Here is a 20838-nt window from a genome sequence, read left to right on the forward strand (position 1 = left end):
AAAGGTCACTAGTATAGCCCTAAGGGACTCCGGGTCAACCAAGTATAGACTCACAGGGTCTATACCTTTCCCCTCCTCTTTTCCCTGTCTACACTTAAATTCCTTAAATAGCTGATCTAGCCTAGGCTCCAAAGTAGCCCAAGTGTGTGTCGCGGGACCGGGTCCCGATCCCGACGGCCTTTGCTGCATGTCACTCCCCCATTTCCTATCAACCTACTATCCTATCAATAAAGTCATAAAAAGTCCCCCAAATAAATCTTCAAATAGCCGATATGCAAGCGCAAGCTATTTTCACGAAACGTTTACCTACACTGAATGTTCACCTATCATGACATGCCCAGAATTGGGATTTGTGTGGTGAAAAGAGATGATTTTGGTGTGTCATTTAAAGCTTTTCCCCCCCCCATGTTCTTTTAAACATTATGTTGGAGTTTTCACGTATGGAGATAAAGGCATGTTGTGTAGGGCTGTCACGATTATGACATTTGACATGACGATTAATTGTCACTCAAATAATTGCGACTTACGATTTAATTGTGTTTTTGTCGTTGACAATTACATTTCTGTTGGGCTTTTAGGCTTTGAAGTTGCACATGGCAGATATGACACATAACCTAAATATACAAAGAAACTACTGACATATTTGACAACTTTATGTTTAAAAAAGAACATTGATAGTGGAAATAGCCGATCTACAAGCTCACAACGCGCCGCGATGCGACGCGTTGTGAGCTTGTAGATCTGCTATTTCCACTATTTTTGACTTTTTTTTTTTAAACATGAACATTTTTCAACATGGAAACGATTATGACGACAATGAAAAATAATCGCGGTTATGTCAAATAATGATTAGACGATTATGTAATAATTGTGACAGCCCTAATGTTGTGTGTCCTGGCCTGCAGGAACTACAGTGTGGTGAATGTGGAGAAAGGCCAGATGGAGGTGAAGAGGATGGCCTGTCCGGGCGGCAGGCTCAGCTGTCAGATGAAGATGGAAAACACCTTGTGGACGGCCACGGAGGTACGGGCACTCTCACACCCACACCTGACATTACAACAACACTGAGTGATCCAACCATAGTAATAAAAGTACAGTACGGACATTCATTCACACTGGAGCAACGCTGTGCTCCTGTGTCAAACATGGAAGAGAAAATAATCAACCGGGGGCACGGTGGCTCAGTGGTTAGCGCTTCGCCTCGCAGCTAGAAGGTCCTGGGTTCGATTCCCGCTGGGGGAAGCTGTGGGCGCGTGTTCCTCCCTCCGCGTCATCAGCGCCCACACCCTATAGGTGGGGTTGGCGATAGGGCCTTTCTGTGTGGAGTTTGCATGTTCTCCCTGTGTCTCCTAGGGTAGATGCCCTCACAAAAACATGCAGTAGTCCTGGTTTCTATACTACCTCCCCCTAGCCAGCCAGGTGCTCCCCAATTCCCCTGGCGCGGCAGGGGGAGAGCGGAAACCAGGACCACAGGTTAGGTAGTTGGCACTGGGTGAGAAACTGGGTTGCAAAAAACGTGGGATAAAAATATTAGAAAAGAAAATAATCAACCAATGACACGACCCGTTTGCAGGTGGAAATGGTGCTAAAAAAAGTACCACAAATACACTAGACTAAGTAATACTAATAAGTAATACTACTGGACTAAGTAAAAGTCCAGTAATACAATTTTACTTGAGTAAAAGTACAAAAGTATTGGTGCCAAAAGTAAAAGTAGTCATTATACAGAATGTACCTCAAACTCTTACTTAAGTACTGTACTTGGGTAAATGTAGTTACCATAGTTACTTAGTATCACTGCGCAATCGATATGAAGATGTGTTGGTTATGATATCTATAGCAATACTGTAGTATCATCAGGTTCCTCAGCAAAGAATTTGGCTGTGAACACGGAAGTAGGGCACTTATGACCTATCTATTCTTTAATCTGTGCTTCCAACTCGTATGAACTCACATTTTGTTTCCCAATTTTAAAAAAAAGGGTTGTTGGTTAGGAGACTGTCACAATTAAGAAATATTACACAATAGGGTGTGCGTTATCGTGATTATTGGCACGCCAGTAATGCGGTCATGAATAAGGTGGAGCAGAGTTCCGCTAGCATCACTGAAGTGCCAGTAATCAGATAAAGCACACCCTTGAGTGTAATATTGCTATTATGCATTAACAGTTACCATCAAAATGAAACATTTCAAAATGTATTCATATTGCAGGACATTTCTCTCTCAAAATAACAACCTTTCTGCGAGTGTATTATCTCTGTTAAATATTTATGGCCTGTTTTGGCCACAGTACATTATTTATTTTGATTATATTGGCACCGGTATTGTCAGTCATTTCTTTGTATATTTAAGTTATTTGCCTTGTGCAATTTTTGTTTACGAAGCCTAAAAGACCAGCGGAAAAGTAATTTCTGTTTATATGTTCCAATGTGCAATGCCAAAATCACAATTAAATCGTCAATCACAATTATTTGTAAGGCAATACTTAGAGATACAAATACTTAGGCAATACTTAGAGATACTTAAAGTGTGGTTCCTGTGGAAATAAGCCTCGGCTTTCTAGGATCTCCTTTTAGTTGACCTTGTACCAGTGATTTGTACTGTCATGAAACTGTACTTTTTTCTATTACAAACTTCGAATAAATTCTTCAATCAATCAATCAATCAATGAATCATCAACTAAAATATCATGGCGAGTAAAAAACAATTGTAGGAAACATTATCTTCATGGGCTTCTCTCTCAGGACTCATTCCATTTGTTAAAGTGTTTGATTGAATATGAACCAACCAACAGCTGACTCCATGTGTCCAAGGGTTTTGTCTCATCTCCTAGCAACATGAGAGCGTTTGAATGAAACCCTCGTTGGGAGACTAAACACAGGGATACCGGGGGGAGTTTATGGTGGTGGTGGTATGCCGATTTAAAAGCATAATGAGGGAATATGACCGTTTCAAGCAAAGATTACTTAATGTTTCTATGCTCCGGGATAAACTGTTTAATCTAAATTGTTTAGTCTGAATGTTTGTGGGAAAAAACGGGTGATAGTGGTGTAAAGTAACTAAGTACATTTACTCAAGCACTGTAGTACAGTACATCTCAGAGGGAAATATTATACAAAACATGATACATTACCCTATCCCTATATACTGTTCATTTTGGCCTTTTTTGTTTTATACATTGAAAAACTTGTGAAAAGGGACATTTGTACTTTTAATCAAGTACATTTTGAATTGCAGACTTTTACTTTTACTTTTTACTTCTGTGTGTGTGTGTGTGTGTGTGTGTGTGTGTGTGTGTGTGTGTGTGTGTGTGTGTGTGTGTGTGTGTGTGTGTGTGTGTGTGTGTGTGTGTGTGTGTGTGTGTGTGTGTGTGTGTGTGCGTGTGTGTGTGTGTGTGCCTGGTTTTTGGAGCGGTGTGAAGCACAGCTCCGCTATGAACAGCAATGTGTGTCCAGTGTCCCACAACAATGTGTGTCCAGTGTCCCACAACTATCCGGTTGAGTTTGAACTGTTTTCGCCACCTAGTGGCAGAAGAAATTACCTCTGGGAACTCAGATTGAGTTTGAACAGGATCTGCGCATGTGCAACTTTACCACACACACACACACACACACACACACACACACACACACACACACACACACACACACACACACACACACACACACACACACACACACACACACACACACACACACACACACACACACACACACACACACACACACGTGATAGCCGCTAGAGTGGAGGCTCACGAAGCATGCACCGTAGCGAGCCACGGGCAATCAAGAATTGACACGTATGTCAATATAAATTGGTGAAAAAAAAGTCAGGGACTATTCTATTCTCTTCCCCCTGCCACGGGAGGTTAATGTTGTCAATCTGTGGGTCAAGACCCGCAGAGAGGTCCCCAAAATATGTATACCCCCCAGATGACAGTGAAGTCACAATTTTAAGACTTAAAGGAGTAGTTCACCCCCAAAATGACTTTTTCAAATTGATTACTCATGCCATGGACACTTGAGTTCAATTATATATATATATATATTTACCTGGAACTGCTCAAATTCACCGCTCCACTTCGAACCGAGGTTTGATTTTTTGGAGCGGTGTGAAGCACAGCTCCGCTATGAACAGCAATGTGTGTCCAGTGTCCCACAACAATGTGTGTCCAGTGTCCCACAACTATCCGGTTGAGTTTGAACTGTTTTCGCCACCTAGTGGCAGAAGAAATTACCTCTGGGAACTCAGATTGAGTTTGAACAGGATCTGCGCATGTGCAACTTTACCACACACACACACACACACACACACACACACACACACACACACACACACACACACACACACACACACACACACACACACACACACACACACACACACACACACACACACACACGTGATAGCCGCTAGAGTGGAGGCTCACGAAGCATGCACCGTAGCGAGCCACGGGCAATCAAGAATTGACACGTATGTCAATATAAATTGGTGAAAAAAAAGTCAGGGACTATTCTATTCTCTTCCCCCTGCCACGGGAGGTTAATGTTGTCAATCTGTGGGTCAAGACCCGCAGAGAGGTCCCCAAAATATGTATACCCCCCAGATGACAGTGAAGTCACAATTTTAAGACTTAAAGGAGTAGTTCACCCCCAAAATGACTTTTTCAAATTGATTACTCATGCCATGGACACTTGAGTTCAATTATATATATATATATATTTACCTGGAACTGCTCAAATTCACCGCTCCACTTCGAACCGAGGTTTGATTTTATTACTATGTGAGGACCACATGTCCCCACAAGTACTGTATAGTAGAATTGCAGAAATAGAGTAGACATTGTGGGGACCAAATAGTAGGTCCCCATAAGGATTAGGGTTAGGTTTAGGTTTAGGGTTAGGGTTAGGGGTTAGGTTTAGGGATAGAGGTTAGTTAGGGTAAGGCCACAGGACTTGCATACCCGCCGTGGACTGAAGACCCACCTCTTCAGACTCCACCTAAACCCTTAGCACTACAGAAAATCAATGACCATACATGAAGATAGTTAGCATTTGTTTTTAGTTTTTTTTTTTTAGAACTTTGATTTTATTGTGTTTTTTTTCTAGATAGATATCCATTTGCACTTGTTATATTGCTGTTGATGTACTGACATATTATCTTGTGATGTTTTGTATCTGCTTATTGTAAGTCGCTTTGGATTAAAAGCGTCTGCTAAATGCCTAAACTGTAAACTGTGTGTGTGTGTGTGTGTGTGTGTGTGTGTGTGTGTGTGTGTGTGTGTGTGTGTGTGTGTGTGTGTGTGTGTGTGTGTGTGTGTGTGTGTGTGTGTGTGTGTGTGTGTGTGTGTGTTAGGATCAGGAGGTGTTCATCTACACACTAAAGGGGATGTGTCCACTGAGTCAACCCCAGAAGCACTTCTCCTCTCCGGCTGTTGTCACCTGTCTGTTCCCTGTGCCAGCACGAGATCAGGTCAGCCATCATCAACGCACGCACGCACACGCACGCACGCACGCACACACGCACACCAGTGGTTGAAAAAGTACTCACATTATTTTACTTAAAGGGATATTCCACTTAAAAAAAAACTCTGCCTTGCATGGGTCTGCCTCCCCAGGCTCAGGGCCTCTCCCAACACACACCCATTGTAACTTCAAACTTCATTTTAACCATGATAGATTCATTAAAAACACCCATTATTTTTCTGGTGACTCATACTACCCTCCTAATATGTGAGCAGGCTGTGTTTTTTCAATAACCTTTTCATTTATTTTTAATAATTTTTCTCATTTTCCCAAAGAATTATTAAAAATAAATGAAAAAGGTTATTGAAAAAACACAGCCTGCCCACATATTAGGAGGGTAGTATGAGTCAACAGAAAAAATAATGGGTGTTTTTAATGAATCTATCATGGTTAAAATGGAGTTTGAAGTTACAATGGGTGTGTGTGGGGAGAGGCCCTGAGCCTGGAGGGCCTGGTAACATTTACATAAAATATCTAAATATCGAATGAAGTAAATTAAAATCTGTTCAGGGTGTTCATAAAAGCCTGATTAGATGATAAAGTGACCAAAAGTTTTTTTGAAAGTGGAATATCCCTTTAAGTAAAAGTATCAATATTACAATGAAGAAATACTCTGTTACATGTAAAAGTCCGGAATTCAAAATATTGGTTTCAAAATGTACTTCAAGTACCAAAAGTAGAAAGTACTCAATATGCAGAATATCCCATTTTGCAAGTTTTCAAATGAAACATATTTAGAAAATTGCAGATACAAGCTCACAATGTGTCATGTCGCGATGCATTGTGAGCTTGTAGATCAGCTATTTTCAGCCGAAATGTACACAAGGCTGAAGTGATTAATGTACAGTATGTGTTGTAATGATAATCAATATCTACAAAGTAACTAGTAACTAAAGTTTTCAAATAATTGTAGTGGAGTAAAAGTGCAATATTTAGTGCAGTATTTTCCTCTGAGATGTAGTGGAGTGGAGAGAAGTACTGAAAATTGGAAATACTCCAGTAACGTTTAAATGCCACAAAACTGTACTTAAAGGGAAGACCACCCATTTTCAATATTGAACTATGTCATTAATATAACTTAGAGGAGTTAGAAAAAAAAGTTCCACCCCTTCTGTGTTGCCTAGAACTGGAAGATTGATTTTAGGGTTTGTATTGTAAAGTACAACGTGTGATGTCATCAAGTTGTACTTTACAATACAAACCCCAAAATCAATCCTCCAGTTCGAGGCAACACAGAAGGAGGGGAACTTTTTTCTGAAAATGGGTGGTCTTCCCCTTTAAGTACAGTACTTGAGTACAGTAAATGTACTTTGTTACTTTACACCGCTGAGACACACACACTCGCATGCGCGCGCGCGTGCGCGCGCACACACACACACACACACACACACACACACACACACACACACACACACACACACACACGCGCGCACACACACCACAGTACATACCATGCACTAATTCACACAATTCACACGCTTAATGTGCCACAAATCACCAGCACACCAACTGTGACTAAGTAAATTAATTTTCTATGAAGTGAGACATAACAGTTTCCTTGCTTATTACTATGGGAAAATTGAAGGCTTTGAATGCTGATTTGTAGCCAATCACAGTATTATAGCCATGTCCGTTCAATCACTGCAACACCACCAGTGCTTTAGCTAGAAATAAGCCAGCTCAAATCATCAGTAGACGGGCAATGACTATTAGCCTGGTTCAGACCCTGAATCGCTAGCCACACCCCTTTGAAACGAAATGTCAATTCAGGCTGAGTGTCAGGCTACAATGACTACTGACTACTACATACAAATATGCAATAAATAATGTATTCAGAGTTTTTAACCACTTAAGCTCTATTTTATACCGTACTTTGTCGTATGATGGTGTTGTGTGGCGAATATAAGCTATTTTTTTTTTGGTTGTTTATTTTGGGGCTTTTTTATGCCTTTATTAATAATAATAATAAATATAAAAAAAACTTTTTGTATAGCACCTTTCATGACATGAAATGCAGCTCAACGCGCTTTACAGAGCAGAAAATTAAGCACAAGTGCTTTTTAACAGGAAAAAATAAAGAGAAAAATAAAAACATAAAACATTGAAGAACATTTAAACATTTTAAGAACAGTGCAGACTTCAATAGCACAGGAATTTATTGATAGGACAGTAGGCTGACTGTAAATAGGGAGAGAGATGGGGAGTGACACGCAGCAAAGGCTGTGTACAAAATGCTTCAGAGAGGCATGATTTCACCAAATGAATCTCCACTTGGTTTCATTTGCAAGAGATCTTTTTTTTTGTGTTCTGTGGGAATGTTCAAAGCTTTGAAGTGCATCATGCTCCCTCTAGTCTGCAGGCCATTGTCAAGTGGAAGTAGAATAATTACTCTCAGAGGATTTAAGAAAAAGAATCTCCTGCAAGGAAAACCAGCTGCAAATGTACACTGAAATTTGCAAGTATAATGTTGAAACGTAATGTATAAAGGCTGACTTCGTGTGACTATTCTCCAGTCTCAAGTTGGTTGAACAGCCTTTTATACATGTCGTAATAATTGCTCGCTAGCCTGCATAATGGCGCTATAAGACCCGCACCATTACCTGTGATATAATGGTGATTTATGGCCTGGCCTGACAGTCATGAACCAAACTCGGGTCATTGCGAGAAAAAGTTGTTTTACAGTCTGACCTCCCTCTCGCTCCCCTTCCATCATCTCTTGTTCCTTCCGTGGACTCTGGGGCTTCTTTGAAGTGTCCTGTGCTCGGCACAGTCCAGGTGTCGGGGAGCTCTTGGTGGAGTCTGCTGTCTGAGTCTTAAGCCCTCGGTCTGAGCCAGTGTTGATTTCGTCGACTAAAACTGTGACGAAAAATATTTGTTTTTTTCACCGACAAAAACTAAATAAAAACTAAACAAAACCTAAGCTGTGGTGACTAAAACTGAGACTAAATATATTGACAATTTCGTCAACAAAATAAAAACTAGACTAAAACGTTAGGGAGGGACTAGTGGAGAAGAGTCATTTTATGTTTGGTTGCTCTCAGGTGTTGCGTGCTGAAAATAGCCGATCTACAAGCTCACAGCGCGTTGTGAGCTTGTAGATCTGCTATTTTCAGCACACAACAAAGTGTAAAATCAGTCATTACGATGCCATCAAGGCCTGCCAAAATACATTTTAGTCGACTAAATCAACTGTAGATTTAGTCAACTAAAATCTTATGATATTTAGTCGACTAAAATTAGACAAAAAATAATACTTTTTAGGTGACTAAATTATAACTAAAACTAAAACTATTCAAAAGACTATGACTAAAATTAAATAAAAATTAGCTGTCAAAAACAACACTGGTCTGAGCTCTGTCCTAGGCTTAACATCCACACAAACCTGGAGAGGGAACCAAACCCCAGGTCTTAACCGGCCCCTGCGTCTTGTGTTCAGAGTTAATGGGAGAGGCCTACCTGCTTCCCTTTGATCCAAGGCTGCGACCTTAGGGCAGAGGCCAATGGCACTACAGCTAGACCACGCATAGTTCCCTTTAGAACCACAGCTGGTTGTTGCTAGGACAACGGGGGAAGGTTACAAAAAGAACTTAAAGGTGACGTTTGGCTCACTAAAGTGTTGTGTAAATTACACACACTATCAGAGACATGTTTCCACTGTAATGAGACGTGGTTGTTGTTGAGGGTGATTTATTATTGGCCTCCTGACTGGATTGTTTCAAAAACAAATATGTCCCTTAGTGGTTCAACTTTTAACCTCTTTAAATTCATTCATTCTACTATTCCTTAAAGAATCACACCTCCTTTTCATTCCCTACCCCAGGGGTTTTCAAAGTGGGTGACGGGGCACCCTGGGGTGCCGTGACAGCAGTACAGGGGTGCCGCACGATCATTTGATAATATTTGGAATCTATTTAATATTTAGTATCATTTTAAACTTGAAGTACTAAGTTATTTTTCAGTCAGTTCTAACCAAAATGGCTATTATCTCAATGTTTTCCTCACAACATAATCACTAAAATTAAAATATCGTCACTGTCGGGCAGAAACCTTGTATCTCCAAGTTTCAAATGTGTACGTCTTTTGGTAAAGCAAAGCCCTGCTTCATCATACAAGACTGTGTCGCACAAAACTAGTGAAAACAGCCGATCTACAAGCACACAACGAGGCGCTGTGTGCTTGTAGATCTGCTGTTTTCACTAGTTTAGTTAATTTTATAGATGATCGAGAGGCGTTGTGTGCTTGTAGATCTGCTGTTTTCACTAGTTTAGTTAATTTTATAGATGATAAATACAAAACGAACAGTTTTGGACATACAAGGTTTCCACCTGACAACGACAATATGCTATAAATATAAGGTGCTGGGAGTGGAAAATTATAATGTAGGGGTGCCTCGGATTAAAACAAATATTAACTTTTTTGGTGCCATGATTTTTTCTCTTCAATGTCCCTTGATGCCATATATGGTCTCCATAGACTTCCATGTAATTTATAGTGCACGGATCGTGCACGCCCATGCCTAGATGATGCACCACGTGTGTGCCCACTGTTCACAGCTTTCAAACAAAAAAATCCGCTTGGAAATCCGTTCAGGCATTCATGATTTATCAGCCATTATGTTTTCTTCAGATGTAAACAAACATGGCTGCCATGTTTGAAAGAATGGGTTGGTATGGGGGTTAAACATGCAATTTCGCGATCGCGATCATGCCTAACACATTTCTGGAGGTCCAAAAAACATTTTTGAAAAAAAAAAAATTCAAAAACGGCCCAAACTCGGGAAACTCGGGGTTGGCACAGCGTTGGTACCAATACAAACTCAGGAAACTCGGGGTTGGCACTAGATGTGTTAATGAGGTGCCCTGAGACAAAACAGTTTGGGAACCCCTGCCTTAAAGAATCGCACCTCCTTTTCATTCCCTAACCCACTAGTTTCAGCCAAGCAAGCAAAACTACAGATCTAACGCTGCTCAAAATCATGCACCAATCTGTCTGTCCCCAGAGCCTGGCGCGGGTGTTTGCCGGTATGGACGATGGCCTCGTTGCCGTGTACACCTTGGTGGAAGACGTTCCGGTGGACGGCGAGACCTACCTATGTTCACACACCCTCAATAAGACGCTGTTTGGCCTGGAGGACACAGACCCCAGGCAGAGGCCCTACCCTGTCAAAAGCATGGTCCTGGTTGGCGGTGGTTCCCAGGTGAGTGCAAAAGAAGGGGGGCAGGCTTGCTGGTTACGTCTGCCATAAGTTAATCAACCACTTGAGCCAGGGTTCCCCAATTAGTTTTCCCCAAGGGCCGAATTTTGTCTAGGGTACCAAGCCGAGGGCCACAACATTGCAGGGGGGCGACGGTGGCGTTCCCGCTACTCCAGTGACAGTTTTCGTCGTTCGGGTGAAAATCTTGTATGTCCACAACCGTTCGTTTTGAATTTATCATTTTAAAAATGATTTAGACTAGTGAAAACAGCCGATCGCCTCGCGGTGCGAGGCGTTGTGCGCTTGTAGATCTGCTGTTTTCACTACTTTTGACGGCCTTGTATGATTTGGGAAAGAACGTACAAATTTGGAGATAGGAGATTTCCACCCGACAACGACGATATACTAGTGTTGTTGCTGCTCTTATACCACCATTATTACTGGGGTTGGTGTGGGCCAGACAGTAGCCCCCCGCGGGCCGCAAATGGCCCACGGGCCGCCTATTGGGGAACCCTGACTTAAGCCCTACTGTACGTTTAACTTTTTCGAACGATGATGTTTCAAACATAGCAGATCCACACGCATGTTGTGTAAGATGTTTGCCTACGAAGTTAATGACATGCCCAAAACATGGACGCCAAGTTGAAACTGGTTAATCACCTGCTTTGCTGTGTGTCGGTGACAGAAGCGACACAATACAACACGCCATGGAACCTGCAAAGTACAGTTTTGCGCAAGGAGTAATGATAACATGCCAAATGATAGCTCTGCCGCTCTCTTCTCTTACCACCACTCCTAGTTATGGTTCTCCAACGGCCCCGGCCTGCTGGTACTCGACTACCTGAGTCTCCGGGCCGTGCGGAGGCTGGACCCCTACGGCCCTCCGTCCTCCATCACAGCCCTGGCCTCCAGCCTGACCCTGTGGGGAGACGAGGCGGTGTGGACTCTGGATGACCACACCAACACCCTGCTCCTCTACCACGCTGCCAGCTACCAGCTCTGTGCCAAGTACAGGTGGGTGGCACATCATCATTGTGGCCCGCTGAGTGTAATGAAAGAAGACACCATATCGGTATATGGTGTCTTCTTTCTGAGTGCCTGTGTTGATAGGGCAGGGTTTCCCAAACTTTTTTGTCTCAGGGCACCCCATAAATATTTGTTTTAATCCGAGGCACCCCTACATTGTAATTTTCACTCCCAGCAACTTATATTTAGCCTATAGCATATTGTCGTGGTCGGGTAGAAACCTTGTATGTCCAAAACCGTTCGTTTTGTATTTATCCTCTATAAAATGTACTAAACTAGTGAAAACAGCCGATCTACAAGCACACAACGCCTCGCGAGGTGTTGTGTGCTTGTAGATCGGCTGTTTTCACTAGTTTTGTGCGACAGTCTTGTATGATGAAGCAGGGCTTTTCTTTACCAAAAGACGTACACATTTCAGACATCTGAAACTTGGAGATACGAGGTTTCTGCCCGACAGTGACGATATTTTATTGATTATGTTGCGAGGAAAATGTTGAGATAATAGCCATTTTAGATAGATAGATAGATACCTTTATTATCCCAAGGGGGAAATTCAGTTGTCCAGTTGTAGCATAGCAGTATACAGTTATTTACAAAGTTTACAGAGAAGTAAGATGACTGAAAATAACTTTGTACTTCAAGTTTAAAATGATACTAAATATTTTTTTCAAGTGTCCAAATAAATTCCAAATATTATCAAACGATCTCGCCCCGTCACCCACTTTGAAAACCCCTGTATTAGGGGACGATCTGATTGAGATTTCCGTGTGCGTCCGTGTGCTGAATTAACAAGAAAGAGCAACTATTGCTGATCAATTGATCGCTTATCGGTTACACTGTGTTTAAAAGCCTGGGGAAATGACAGTGTAGTGTAAGTGTCCTATTATTCTACTCTGAAATTGGAGGTTTGTACTTAGCCTAGATTCGAGCAGAAGATGGGAGGAGTCAAGTTTACTAGGCTAGTTTGTACTCTTGTGTTTTGGTCCAAAATAAACATTGTTTCTGACTGGAATACAAGTTAGATGTTATTGTCGAATTAGTCACATTACAAGCCAGGGATAACTACGAGCTCCCTGAACTTATGTTATCACAGCTAGAAGGTTGATGAAAGATTGCCAGCACACTTTAAAATCATAAACAAAATGTCAACAGCAGCATTCCTCTGCCGAACCTGCGCAGATACACAACTGAGAAAATGCTCATTCACTGTCACTGTTGGCACCTGAGGCGCCCAAGAGTGCAAGACCCTTTGAGCAAGTTGTGGTATTACACACTACAGTGTCTGTGACAGCATGCGTGCGGAACGTGTTCTTGCATCCCGCTTGTTAATAAATATATCACGGTCTGTCATTTTATCAAAAGCTACTAATTTCTTCCGTAAACATTTAGTGATGGTCATAACTTGTCCGGTGATTGCATGATCGATAGCAAAAACCATAATGCAACATTCTATTAATATGTATTCATCATGATTGGATGGCATATATTAGATTGGAACACATTTGTATTGTATTGACACATTAACACAGGGTTCCCCAATTAGTTTTCCCCAAGGGCCGAATTATGTCTAGGGTACCAAGCCGAGGGCCACAGCATTGCAGGGGACGACGGTGGCGTTCCCACTACTCCAGCGACAGTTCAGGTATCGTCGTTGTCGGGTGAAAATCTTGTATGTCCAAAACCGTTCGTTTTGCATTTATCATTTTAAAAATGATTTAAACTATTGAAAACAGCCGATCTACAAGCACAAAACACCTCGCACCGCGAGGCGTTGTGTGCTTGTAGATCGGCTGTTTTCACTACTTTTGTGAGACGGCCTTGAACGATGAAGCAGGGCTTTACTTTGGAAAAGAACGTACAAATTGAGATACGAGGTTTCCACCTGACAACGATGATATACTCGTGTTGTTGCTGCTCTTATACCACCATTATTACTGGGGTTGGTGGGGGCCTGACAGTAGCCCCCCGCGGGCCGCAAATGGCCCGCGGGCCGCCTATTGGGGAACCCTGCATTAAAACATCGAAACGGCTATCCTCAGAGGCATAACTAAGCTGTAGTTCACACGGAACCATCAGTCCCTCCTGTCCCCTAGCACCTTACCAATAAAAAAAGGCTTAAATGTTTGAGCTGCTCCAGTGTCTGCTAGTCTTTTATCACTATCCACGCGTTTCCTAGGGAGCGTACTGCGTAAAAGGGGGTGTGCGATTCACTGAATTATGGGCATCGTAAGCTTCCTGTTCAATTCATTTGAGGGATCACATCGGTCAACAATAATGTGGAAACGCAACATGACAGAAATCAGAAAGGGTCACATTAGTCTGCTTACTTGCTCTACGAGATCTGCCTCCACACAGCTTATTGAAATGAATGATCAATGCTTATTACCAAGCACCGGAGTCACTTAACAAGCACCATTAATCCCCATGCAAAGATTCAAGTGTCACAGCAGCAACAGCAGGCAGTAAGAATGAAACGCAAGGAGCTGGGCTACCGCTAAGAGCCATTGATTTAATCCGTCTGATTTATTCAAGTCCCTATTTATTGTTGTCACAAGGAAGGAAAACACATTTTTTCAAGGTTTTAAAGGCAAAATACCCTGACATTTTTTGTAACTTTTCTTAAAGTTTTTGTCAATTATTTGGGGGCCCACCTGCAATATCCTCACGGCCCACCAGCTGGCACCGGCCCACAGGTTGGGAACTGCCGCGGTGCATAGACCAGGGTTCCCCAATTAGTTTTCCCCAAGGGCCAAATTATGTCTAGGGTACCAAGCCGAGGGCCACAACATTGCAGGGGGCCGACGGAGGCGTTCCCGCTACTCCAGCGACAGTTCAGATATCGTCGTTGTCGGGTGAAAATCTTGTATGTCCAAAACGAATTTATACGTTTTAAAATTATTTAAACTAGTGAAAACAGCCGATCTACAAGCACACAACAGCGGCATTGTGTGCTTGTAGATCTGCTGTTTTCACTACTTTTGTGCGACGGCCTTGTATGATTTGCGAAAGAACGTGCACATTTGGAGATACGACATTTCCAGCCGACAACGACGATATGCTAGTGTTGTTGCTGCTCTTATACCACCATTATTACTGAGGTTGGTGTGGGCCAGACAGTAGCCCCCCCCCCGCGGGCCGCAATGGCCTATTGGGGAACCCTGGCATAGACCAATACAGAGTTCATTCTACAATTGCATTCATAGTGGCCTCCATGTCAATGCACAGTCGTGGCGCTATGATCGGCTCATATTGATTTCCGGCTCTTTGGTTTCAGCTGCGGAGACGGCAACCCCCTGCGGGACGTGTTCGCAGTACAGCGACCGGCAGGGGTTGCCATGACGACGACGACGACGACCCGAGACCCCGAGTCAAAGAAGAAGGATCAAGGGGAAGAGGAGCGCGAGGAGGAGGAGTGGGCGAACGGAGAGGTGACTTTGATCTACAGCGAAGAAGCGGGCACTCAGATCATCCAACACCAAGACTCGCTGACGGACTACTGCTCCATGTCCTCCATGGACTCCAACCCCTCCCTGGAGCCACTGGGCTCGGACCGCTCCAGTTCTGGAGCCCTCAGCTCCACTCTCTCCACGGACTGTGAGGACACGGACAGGACCGCCGCGGACCCGCGGGCCCCCGCCCCCACCCCCACCACCACCACCACCACGTGCCCCGAATCTGATCTGGACTCTGATGCTGTGAGCTTCAGCCCCACGCTCCCCCACCTGCAAGCCTTCACTGTGCTCTCTGTCAACGGAACTCTGTGGATCCCGAGGTAGCGTATGGCGGTGATTCTCAAACCACTGGTTTGGTATTCATTTAGGGGCCGTGGACCCCCATAACTCTGAGAGAGTGCGAATGGAACCAAATGGACCCGCAAGGGTCCATTTGGTTCCATTTTAATCGGGGGATATCTTAAAAAGTCCTGGAATAAATTCCTTACCAAAACATTTCTTCACCAATGTGTTTGTAAAGGTGTCTAGTAACATATCTAACAAAGACTGAAATTCAGTTTCCCTAGGAACATCTTTGACAGCTAGGGTAATTCTGGGTCTCATTCACTCACTATACACTATACTATAAGGGAAAAAAATCACTCCCAAAAAATATGCTTTAAGTGGGATGTGAGGGGTCTAACTAGGTGTTTTTAATTATTCTGAATCCATTGCAAGCATTTGTTTTGCACAAAAAAACATTAATTGGGTTAAAAACAGCGCATAAAATGATGGTTTAGTGATGAGTCATCACTTTTCACAGTGGTATGGGGGTCCATTTCTAGCCCAAGGAATGTTTTTGGTGCAAAACAAATGCTTGCAATGGATTCGGAATAATTAAAAACACCTAGTTAGACACCTCACATCCCACTTAAAGCATATTTTTTGGGAGTGATTTTTTCCCCTATAGTATAGTGTATAGTGAGTGAATGAGACCCAGAATTACCCTAGCTGTCAAAGATTTTCCTAGGGAAACTGAATTTCAGTCTTTGTGAGATGTGTTACTAGACACCTTTACAAACACATTGGTGAAGATTTTTTTTTGGTAAGGAATTTATTCCAGGATTTGACACTGTTTCTAAAGATATCGGTAGTCCCATATGACATGATGGAATGGACTCCATATATAGTGTTCTCCACTTCTCCATGTTAGGCCAAACGGGTTCGCTCCATATCTCCATGTATAGGCCTAAATGCCCGACGTTGAGCTTGGCAACGAAACGTTCCTAACAGTTCCATTTGTACACTCTCTGAGTTACAAAACTGTAAGGGTCCATTTGGTTCCATTTGTACACTCTCTGAGTTACAAAACTGTAAGGGTCCATTTGGTTCCTAAAGCAGAGCTCGGCTTGGCTCTGACGCGAGTTCGTTCCTCACCGGCAGAACCTCTGACGGAGGTCGGTTAAGACTCTTCAATGCCTAATCCTCTATCTGGAGTGCTGTGCTTATGTGCTTAGCTTAGTTATTGCTATGCCTGGCTCAGGACTTCTTCCGGTGTTCAACTGGAGTAGTTGGGACAACTGGCCCAGATCTAACTGAGAAGCTGGTTTATATGCGTTTGGTGACGTCATATTGATGACGTCACTCTGACCCATATACCGTTCAATCCTGGTTGCCATTGACTCCTCTAACAAATGGCTACTGTCTATGACGGTAGTCCCATATGACATGATGGAATGGACTATCTCCATATATAGTGTTCTCCACTTCTCCATGTTAGGCCAAACGGGTTCGCTCCATATCTCCATGTATAGGCCTAAATGCCCGACGTTGAGCTTGGCAACGAAACGTTCCTAACAGTTCCATTTGTACACTCTCTGAGTTCCAAAACTGTAAGGGTCCATTTGGTTCCATTTGTACACTCTCTGAGTTACACAACTGTAAGGGTCCATTTGGTTCCTAACTATCAATAATTTAGCTGTGCACCTCCTGGAACCCCCTTTAATACTGATTCTGAACAAAATACTTACTGAGCAATGTAGACTAATCTAGTTTGAGATCATGGCTGGACAAACACGATGGCTATAACTTAGCTTTGCTTTAATTATAATGTAGTATATCTTCATGTCCGGAAAACCATTACTTGTCTTTGATTTATAGTATGCTGTGGCTATTGGTATTATTGATACATGCATCCTGCACATCTATGGTGCAGCTGGCTTAATTTTACGAAATTAAATAACGTTGCAATGTTACACAATTGTAATTAGGGGTGTGTGTGTGTGTGTGTGTGTGTGTGTGTGTGTGTGTGCGTGTGCGTGTGCGTGTGCGTGTGCATTTTGACAGGCGTGGTGGTGACATGATGGTCATTGAAATGCAAGCGCAGGCAGACGAGCTCCGAGGCCGTGTCATCGCTGTCCTCAGTCCTCCTGAAGGTTCCTCTTTAGGGTGAGTTTTCAAAAAACTTTTTTTTTTCAAAAAACTTTTTTTTTTTCAAAAAACTTTTTTTTTTCATAAAACTTTTTTTTTTCAAAAAACTTCAAAAAACTTTTTTTTCAAAAAACTTTTTTTTTAAAAACTTTTTTTTTTTTAAAAACTTTTTTTCAAAAAACTTTTTTTTTCAAAAAACTTTTTTTTTTCAAAACTTTTTATCTCTAGACTTTTGCGGCCCGAGGGGAAGGGGGGAGGGGGGGGAGGGGGGGGGGGGTTGGTGGGTAAACCACCGCTCAGTTCACACGGGTGTGATTTTACATTCCATTCAGTAGCCTGTCTGGCTTGCTTTACTTCCCACAGCTGCACTAAGAATAACAACTAATGTAATAATAGCCCTGCCTAAACTGTCGGGACAGTGAACAGCAATGTCCCACTCTTCACGGTATCTCCTCCTTACTTCAGACGGCCCAGTGGGTGTCTTCCATTTGTCCTTCTCTGTCTAATAATCAGCGAGATGAAGAGCAGGAGAGAAGAACAAGAGTTTGCTCCCAAGAGAGAGAGAGAGAGAGAGAGAGCTGCTCTGAAGCTGAGCTCCTGCAGCGCAGCTGCCTCCGAAATGGAATCGCAACCGAAACAGAATCCAAAAAGCAATTACACCAGCCTTTTGCACCGGCGGATGTTGTATTACAGGTGCAAAGCTGAGAGCCGAGGCAATCTCTTTTCCCACCACAACACTGACACCATGTTGGATCCATGATAGCAGCGTCGCGTTGAGAAATAACCACGTGATGTGACTTGAGACCTTTTTATTTAGCAGCTAAGGCTGCAGCCAGCCAACACTGGGATAGTGGTGGTGGTGGTGGTGGTGGAGGGGAGCTAGATATTAATTTGCTGATGCAGCTTCAATAAAGCTCAGTGAGAGCCTTCATCATGTGCTTATGGTGGTTAGCCGGTCTCTGTAATTATTCCTATAAAAGAGGCAGCAGCTGGTCCTGGTAGAAAGGGCTCCTGTGTGAGTCTACACCAGCGCTACTCAACCCGCGGCCCGCGGGCCGCATGCGGCCCTTTCCGCATGTCTGTGCGGCCCGTCATGATCATACAAATTAAAATGTATTTTCTAAGCCTGTCAAAGGCGGTGATGTTTGAGCCTCGGTGCACTCCGTAGGTTAGGGAGTCAGGAAGCGAATCCAGTCAGGAAGCAGTCAACGCAGAGCACAGCTCAGTGCGAGATGCAGCTGCACTAGAGCTGGTACAACGAGACAGTCAGACAGACAAATCTGCGGCGATTTGCAGCAGACAACCACAGTCGGGCTCACTGGAGACTGGACGCATGCCGTTCGTGCGATATGAACGGTCGCGACCGGACCGTCATGTTTCAGGCTAATGAAGGGGCGACTGCCCGTAGGCATGTAGCCCTTGTCTCCGCAGCTCCGCCGTCATTGGAAAAAAGTCAGCACCGCATTCCAACAGATAGCATCAGCCTGGGACCCATACTTATTGTCAAATCTCCTCCAACGAGCTGTTGTGTTTTACAAAGCTCAAAGCATCAAACTGTTTTACAAGTACAGTGCAACTGAGGCTGAGTTGATATGTGGTTGAGTTATTTTTCCATACAACTACTCTTTTCACCAAAAATAGCCGATCTACAAGCTCACAAGCATCTTGTGGTGAGCTTGTAGATCGGCTATTTTTGGTGAATGTACCCCAAGAATAGGGATGCTGGGGTTTGAGTGATTGAATAATAAGTATAACGTCTATTTACAGGTCTGGATCAATAACAGCCTGTCAGGCCATGACTACAGCTGAAGTCAGATTATATCATTTTACCAAAACCCCTAAGAGACTTTTTGTCTTGTTTTAAAACAAGATTTGTATTTTATTTTATAGGCTAATTTATTTTATTTGTTACAAAGAAGAAATACTTAATTTCATTTCTAGGATATAATTTGAGTCATTGATTTGAATTGTTGCACTCTGACTGTTACTATCTGTTCAATTCAATTCAAAGGAGCTTCATTGGCATGAGAAAACATACCTTTACATTGCCAAAGTTCACTAGCCTTTCATACACAGACACTGTTGTGAATATTAGTCTGGTCCTTCTCAGTGTTATTTATTTCAAGGGGCAGTTACAAAAATATTGAACCAGATCTGTTCATTTTCACTTCACATTTTGTGAATAAAGCCTAATTTGATAAAATTTGATAATTTTATCATTCCATCCATGACAATGTTTTGGTTCAATGAGGTTTGGCCTGGCTTATATAGATGGAAATGTGGCTGTCTTCTGTGTGTTTCTTTAATTATTAGACTTGTCATGAAGTGTGTTACAAAATCATTGTCAACGTCCAAAATAGGACCGTCATTTTTAGCTTGCGGCCCTTTGGACTTTTGGTATTTTGCTGAGTGGCCCCTGAGCCATCTTAAGTTGAGTAGCCCTGGTCTACACAAAGGCCCTGGCCTTTTAGCAGCAGGCAATAAAAGGGCCACCCAAAGTAGGCTCCTTAATAAGCAGTCATTTCATGGTGCACCTGTAGCATAGGCGACACTTTGGGAGGTCACGGGAGAGGTTGAGAGATCTCTCGAGACGTAAATGATTGTGAATTGTGTTGTATACTGCAGACTTCAGCGTGTGCCAGTGGAGTGATCAAATTGGTTTGACTGTATTTCAGATGAGATGTTTTTAATTATACAGTGCTCTGTGGCACTGTACTATGTACAGTATGTCCGTGGTCTATGACGGACAGTACAACCACTCTCACATCGACTTGATGTCTCTTCTTCACGAAGAACGCTTAACGCCTGATTTACACGACACAATGCGCAACAAGTATAACTCAAGCTTTACCCCCAACAATGCATGTAATCATTACAGGCTGTAATATTACAGAACTTGAAATAACAACAGAAGAGGATAATGATATACCCTCCTAGATGGAAGGTAATACAGGGTTGTACCACATGATACATGGTTGCTTTTTGCTCTGGTGACAAGGCTGCCAGAAGTCCCATCTCCCTCCCTCCCACAATGCTTCATTTCCTGACCCCCCCATAAATCTCAAACAGCTCAAGCCAACGATTCCCTTTCCTTTGAAATTATTGTAATGTTGGGCAGAAACTCTGTAATGTTTTATTGTCGTTTATTGCCGAAACGAGTGGTTTTGAGTTCACTTTAACTGAATGATGAATGAGCTATCACTTAAAAAAAAAAAAACAATAAACTATCGCC

General features: G+C 42.8%; 1 protein-coding gene across 1 annotated transcript in view; it reads left to right on the top strand.

The window, feature by feature from the left end:
- lrrk1 (leucine-rich repeat kinase 1) overlaps positions 1–20838 on the top strand; it is a gene marked incomplete at both ends in the record, with an annotated part of 99072 nt that overhangs the window by 76719 nt on the left and 1515 nt on the right. The window contains 6 exon segments of the mRNA XM_080729262.1: positions 906–1023; positions 5356–5472; positions 10525–10722; positions 11519–11733; positions 15020–15517; positions 17523–17624. Coding sequence (XP_080585388.1) covers positions 906–1023; positions 5356–5472; positions 10525–10722; positions 11519–11733; positions 15020–15517; positions 17523–17624 — 1248 coding nt within the window.

This window comes from Nannobrachium achirus (assembly GCF_963921795.1).
Source record: "Nannobrachium achirus genome assembly, chromosome: 7".
Classification (NCBI taxonomy): Eukaryota; Metazoa; Chordata; class Actinopteri; order Myctophiformes; family Myctophidae; genus Nannobrachium; species Nannobrachium achirus.